Raw genomic sequence first — 7026 nt, forward strand, 5'->3', positions numbered from 1 at the left:
TGAAAGAACTTTTCAAATTGAGCATTTACTCTTGGCCGGGTTTTATTGGCATTCTAAAGATGATGGTTCATGAACAAAATTTGGAAACAATTTCAGTGATATATTTAGGCAACTTGTACTATATACAATTGGTCCTTATAGATTTAGTCAAAGAAGAGCAACTGTCAAATGCGGTTTGTAGGTTTCTTCTCGGCATTCAGTCCCACAGTCTGGTGCTTCCTTGCTGCTCTGCTGTATAGTCTGTTATGTACATCAGTTTGTTAGTAGCCTCGAAGATTCCCCACTTCTGTAGAAATGTGACTTTTGCATATTTAATCTTTTCTCCCCCGCAGCCTAATTTTCCTGGGCCAGGACTACTGTAGGCAGTAAAGCAGAGAGTTTGATGAATCCAGGCAAATAAAAGTGAAAACATTTTCATCTTTGTCTGGAGCTTTAGGCTAAAGTGTTCCAGCTCAGTTCATCCCAGTAATTTCCCATTTTAAAAGATAATTGATATGATTGCCACTTTAAGTACACTTGCATGCATTGATCAGATCTACAATGCCTTATCTGGTATTTTAAAAAACCCAAAAACCTGAAAACAATTTTTGGTAACAAAATCTGATGTGAACTTATGTGAGGCTATTTATAGGTTTTATTTAGCCCACTAAGTGAGAATGTATCTTACTTGAGAAGTATTAATTTTTAAATTATGAGCTACTGCATTGTATTAACTTCATAAAATTTTTAAAAATCTGAAACATTTCTGTTAAGGGAATTATATGTTATTTAAAAAATGCATATATCTTTCAATAATGCAGCTATTGTGTTGCTTTTAACTGCATGATGAATGAATGCTTAGATTGGTTTTGTAATATTTCTTAAAGTACATTCTGCATATGTCTACTGTTAAAGTATATTTTTGTTAGTATGTTAAAATTGGTTTCCACTGGTTGACCATTTAAAAAGGGATTTGCTGTGATGTATGTTCATTTTCCCAGGGCTGGGGAGCAGAATATCACCGTCAGGATGTTACCAGCACGCCATGTTGGATTGAGATTCATCTTCACGGGCCTCTTCAGTGGCTGGATAAAGTCCTCACTCAGATGGGCTCCCCTCTGAACCCCATATCTTCTGTTTCATAGTGCAGAAGTGTTCTTTTCAATTATGTTATTAGTGGACTTGTTTTAATTTTAGGGAAACTTTCAGTACAGATACTGTGAGCTTACATGGAAAATAGCTTATTTTTTTTCTACATAATTGTGACCAATACCTTTGTATTTTGTGATGAATCTACATTTGTGTGTATTAATGTTCATGTGATTAACTTTCAAAAGTGTTGTGAAAGATGCAGAGTAATTATCATGCTCCAGTTCAAAAGTTTGGCATTAATCTTAAACTGGAACATACCTTTGCCTTATTGTCTCAACAATTTTTTTATGTTAAATTTGTTTTGAAAAAGTAATACATCACATGATGAAAAATTGTAACCGTATAAGTGGGTATATATACAGTGAAACGTCTTTCCTTTGACTTTTGATCCTCCAGAAGCTGTACTTTTACCAGTTTCTTTGTCCTACCAACTTTAAAAAAGTATAATTCATTGTTCTGTAAAAGCATATAGTAGGGGCTTAAAAGAAACTATAAAAAAAAATCTTCTATTTGAAGGAACGCTATGCACTACTCTAAGAAGTAGTGTTCAGTAAAAACAAAGCGAGTTTTCTAGATGACATCATAAAATGTACATTTAATACAGCTAAATGTATGTCATTGTATTGTGACTTCACTCAATATATCTTTTGTAAAACATTTCCTTTTTTAAAAAAATATTGCCAACAACGGATCTCCAGTATATGTCATTTACTCAGAATCTGTCATAAGTACTACTTTATAGTTAGTGACAGTGCATGCACGGCCTTGTTCAGCTACGTTTGCTGCTTTTGGCCAGTGTTGCAAGAACTCTAATTTTGACATGCATTAATCTTTTATTTTGCACTTTGATGGGTGACAGTTTTTAATGTAACCTTTTGTGAAACACACTCAAGTGACTTGGACTTAATACTCATCCTTACTTCCTTGGTACCCCTTTTGTATTAACAAACACTGCAATTTATAGATTACAGTTGTAGGAAGTTAATCCTTTTTCTAGCTTTTGTTGTATTTTCAGTGTAGATTATAAGACTGTTATTCTCTAGCTCCAATTTAAGGTGCCTTTTTAATTCCAGTTTTATGGATGTTATTAATGTTGGAAAATCGTGTACTTAATTCCAGTGCTCTTACTTGCCTCAGTCTCTCCATGGAAGGACCTATATACTGTAGCCATAGGAGCCTCTTCTTTTCAGTCTGGCCCCAAGGATGAGGCTACTGGCCTGATACTTAAAGGAATCAGTAGTGGTTGCTGAGGTAGCTGAAGTTAAAACATTCACGTAGCAAAGAATGCCAACTGTTCTCTCAGTTACCATGCTCTGTCTTTTAACATTTTTAAAGCACCTATGTGAGTGTTAGTCTCCCAGAATACAATCCTCAGAGAGGAAAGACGTGTGAACTCTAAAATACCATTTAAATCAATCATGCTTAAAAGCTTTGGGTAAAGGGCTCAACCCTTTTTTTAGGGAGTAGTCAGATGGACTCTTGGTTGTGGCATGAGAACAAAGATGTTATTTTGAAAAAAATGACCTAATTTACCTATCTAAAGAATCTTACTTTCTGGTGCCTTTTGAAAGTATATGGAGCCATGTTAGTCTTCTGTTTAAAATGTTAGTTTGGTTTGACTTTCTACCTTGCCCTTTCTGCCTTTATGAGGAAGAAAATGCATATTTTGATGAAAGGAGAAGGCAATTCCTTTTGTTTTCTGTGACATTATTTATTGCTTTTACAAAGTGCAGCCAGTGGATGGTTTTAGTTCTTTCAGATGAAGTGCCATGAGTGTTTCAGCTCACAGCCCTTTACTGAGTAAAAGAATACTTTGTGACAGTCCGTGTACCTGATATCAATGTACCTGAGATGCATTCTCAATCTCTCAGAGCTGTATCAGCCACATGAAAGAGGTTAGTATTTGCTTAGTGATAGAACAGTTTTTATTTACATCATTTTACTCACTGGGCTCATGGCACAATCTTTGGAACAAATTTGTAGAAAAAACTATCCAGCTTGAATGACAGATACATGTAATCCACTTCAGTGGGCTTGAACTGGTGGAAACTATTGAATTGTTCTATTGATGCTTTCAATTGAGTAATTCAGATTTAATTTTTATTCATGTCATAGACTTTAGTTATTAGCAGGATTTTAAGTGGTTGGCCTTTTCTGTGTTTTCTCTGTGGAGTTGTGTCTCGTGACTGACGGTGCTGAAGCTGTTAAATGTTGAGAGTTTCATGAAGGATAAGCCTGGTGTATTTCCTAGAAGTTGTAAACTCCGCAGTCTTGGGTTTTAAATGAAAACAATTTAGGTGCATCTGTGATTTCTGAGGATGCCCAATATCTATCGATGGGAAATAAAAATTGTCAATGAGATTTTTTTTAAAAGTAAGTAAAATTGTGACCAGTGGAAAGAAAGTACCTCTGAAAGAAACCATTTCAGAAAATTACAATTTTTAAGTATTTCTTTAATCTTCAGAATGGTATATAAAACATAAATACCATTAAGATAATCACATTTTATAGCATGTACAATGTGTTAATGTATGCCAGCTGAAAAGACAGTCTAGGAATAATAAAATTACATCCAATTTGGTAAATGCAAAAAAGAAGAACAGAATCAAAATCTCAGTAAAGAATTAAAGCAACAGAACGATGTTGATTGGGAAAAAAAACAATTTAAGAGGTCCATTTGACTAACTTCTCTGCATAGTAGGTGTTCTGATTGGTATTATGGTCTGGTTGGTATTGCCTGCTCAAGTTGTGGAATATAAACTAGTAGGCATGTTATTGATCTGTTGAAGCTAGCATTTTTTTCTTTAGAGAGAATTTAAGGAAGACATCAATCAAAAGGTGACACACACACACATCAGAATATAAATCATTTTTCACATTCTATTGTTATATAGGAAAACTGATAATACAGTTGGCTGGGTTTTTGAGGCAAAGTCCACAGTAATATTACTAGATAGTTCAACAAGCTGTACCTAATAGTACACAAAGAGGATTTAGCCATTTTATACTTTTCGGACATGTCAGAGTAAGACATCCTTTTTCGATCAATATGTACTGAGACCTGAAACGTAGTGTCAAGACAGGAAGTGGGGCTCACGTTATTCAAGCCTTCAGTACTACCTGAGGGTACCTGTGGGAAGCCGTTTCCCTGTGCTGGTATTCTGTTGAAGGAGACAATTTGTACAAAAAATGAAATGCTACCAATAGCGGGGAGACTCCAAAGAGTTTGACAGTGATGTGCTTTTATTATAAAGAGCATCTCTTACACCAATTTAGATCCATTTCTTTATACTTTTTCTCGTTGTTTGCTTAATATTACTTTGGCTCATTATCACTTTCCCACTTAAAATATATTACTATCTTTTGTACTTCCTGAAGAAGGAAGACTTGTTAATTATGAAATCCAGCTTCCAATGATGACTTTAATTTTGGACTTGTTAACTTTTCAGAGGGTCAGAGCCCTTCTTTGTCTGCTTAGTTAAATCCTCAATCTCTCCGGTCGGAATATGTTTCCTCCTTATACCCATCAGCTAGATAAGCACAGATCTTTAAGATAGTAGATAGCCTGGTGGTTTTAGAAGTGTGTGCTGATTTTTATGGGAGTGAGTTTTCCTAAGCATTGGTTTATGGATGGTCTCAGATACTAACTGGCAGCTTTTGGTTTGATGCCTGCTTTTCCAGAACAGCAGTATTTTTCTCACTGGTACAGGTGGGATTCTGGGGAGGATTTCTCTTCACAGAAGATACATGTATGGAAAATGAGAATTCAAGGCATCTCTTTTACATAAACAATTCTTCCTGCTGCACAGAAACTGGACAGTTCTTTGGAATTCACTGGATTGCAGTTTAGCATGCCCTGACTTATAAGAGGTAACAGTCTTTATCAAGCCTTTGCTATATTGGATTATTCTTAATAGAAACTCGTCTTCTAAAATACAACTATGTTGTAATTGAAGTGTCACCCGAAAATTGGATGGTTTACAAAACCAGTGTGAGGGATTTTACATAACAATCTTTTTTAAAGTAAGAGCTTATGCTGTACTATTTTGTGGTAGCAATTGCTGTAAAAACAGTGATGAGTTATTTTGTTGAAAAGACCCAGGCAGAGCAGGATTCTTATGTCATTCATGAATACTGAAAAAGGTTTGCATGGTTCTTGTCTCAATAATTCTGTTCTTAAAATTCTTAAAATCATTATACCATTGTCCTGTAAGGTTTTATTCGAAGATGCTGTTTTTAAAATGTTCAGAATTTTGTGTACAGGTAGATTTCCCCCCTCATTATTAGATAGTGCCTTCTTAATACTAGCTGGTGTTAGCTATACCCAAACTCCGGTGAGGCCAAACAAGCCCAAGTTCTTTGTAAAAGGAGAAATCTTTTAGAGTCACATTTTCCCTTCTCGTACCATTATAGATCATGTTGCTTTGATTTATTTATACAGTATTTTTACTGTAGGACTCTTGAAGATAATAGTTGGGCAAGTGGTTTTCTTCTTAACCTGTTTGGTTAAGGTTTGCATTTTGAAAATCACTTATTTTAAAATTGGATGAGATTGTAATCATGAAAACTATGCATACCTGCCCATGTTCTCTTAAAAAAATACTTCGTATACAGATGAAAAAGACCAAACCAATGACTGCACTCTAGGTCTGCTTCTTATTTGTACTTGTTCTGCTCGTTTGTTGTAGAAAATGAAATTCTAGCAACGTGCTTCAATGCTGTTATCTTTTTGATACTTATAAAAATGTATTAGGTTTTACTGTATTGTGCTTTTCAAAGCCATAACTCTTAAGAACTTTGTTTTTGCATATTGTTTGCTAATACTTTATTTTAATAAATCTCAAAACCTGCTTAATGTGTTTGTGTGGGTTTTTCTGTTTGTTTTTTTGAGGGGTTTCTTTGTGTCCATTTTTTACTTGTTTTATTGAGTGGAGTTATAAGGAGGATGAGATTATCGGTTGCTGTAACCAGCCGTGTTAATTTGTGTTTGCACTAGTGATGGAAATACCATGCCTTTCCACAGCTTGAGGTTGGGTCAGAATGATCAGTATTTTTCCATTCTGTTTGTAAGACAATTGACGTATTTTTCTTTGTTAGTTTAGTTTTGGAAAAGGATTTGGATCTGTAGTCTGGGGTCTTTGAGTTTAACCACTAGTTTCCCTTCTCTAGGTACATCCTAAATGAGAGGTCTTTACCGGTTATTGGGAGATAGAACAGCTCTTAGCAGAGCTGAGTATGGAGTCAGCTGCCTGCGTTTGAGTCCTGGGCCTCAGCTTCCATAGCTCTGTGCTCTTACGCAAGGTGCTCAACCTCTCTCTGCCTCAGTTTCCTCTTCTGTAAAGTGAACGCCGACTTCATAGGATTTGGAGGAAATGCAAATAAAGCACCTAGAACAGTGCCCGGCACATAAAAACTCAGGTTTTTATGAACATCATAACATTTCTTGTATTTCTTTGATTCCGAGGAATTATTTCTGATTCTGCTTCACTTTAGTAGATCAACCCTTGATTATCCACTTTATGAATTAGCTTTGTTTTTCTTTATTTTCTCCTTTTTAAAAAAAATTAAATCACAGATTCATTTTATCATCCCCACCAAGTGTGTACTTTTGCCACCTCTGTGTTGTGTGTACAAAAAGGCAACTCATTCTAATTAGGAGGGGATGGTAAAAATCCATGTGCCCCCACTAGAAAAGTAGAAAAACCCAAACTGAATATTTTAACCCAAAAGAATAACTATAAAAACTTACTATTGTCTGTAGACAAAGCTTCATCAAAGGAATCCATTTCTTTAAATCAGTTCCTTCTCATGCCTTTTTATTTCGAGTGTTAGGTATTTAGTAAGGTATTTAGTAGTGACTTCACTGGCTGTTTTAGAAGCATATTTTTAAAATTA

General features: G+C 35.2%; 1 protein-coding gene across 2 annotated transcripts in view; it reads left to right on the top strand.

Moving 5' to 3' along the window:
• Positions 1 to 5983, top strand: part of SMAD5 (SMAD family member 5) — a 47718-nt gene extending 41735 nt beyond the window's left edge. For both annotated transcript variants that reach the window (XM_081035215.1, XM_081035216.1), the window contains exon 7: positions 981 to 5983. In XM_081035215.1, the coding sequence (XP_080891341.1) occupies positions 981 to 1124 (144 nt within the window). In that variant the 3' untranslated portion in view covers positions 1125 to 5983. The remainder of the gene's footprint in view (positions 1 to 980) is intronic.
• Positions 5984 to 7026: the final 1043 nt, after the last annotated feature.

Source organism: Rhinolophus hipposideros, assembly GCF_964194185.1.
Source record: "Rhinolophus hipposideros genome assembly, chromosome: 23".
Classification (NCBI taxonomy): Eukaryota; Metazoa; Chordata; class Mammalia; order Chiroptera; family Rhinolophidae; genus Rhinolophus; species Rhinolophus hipposideros.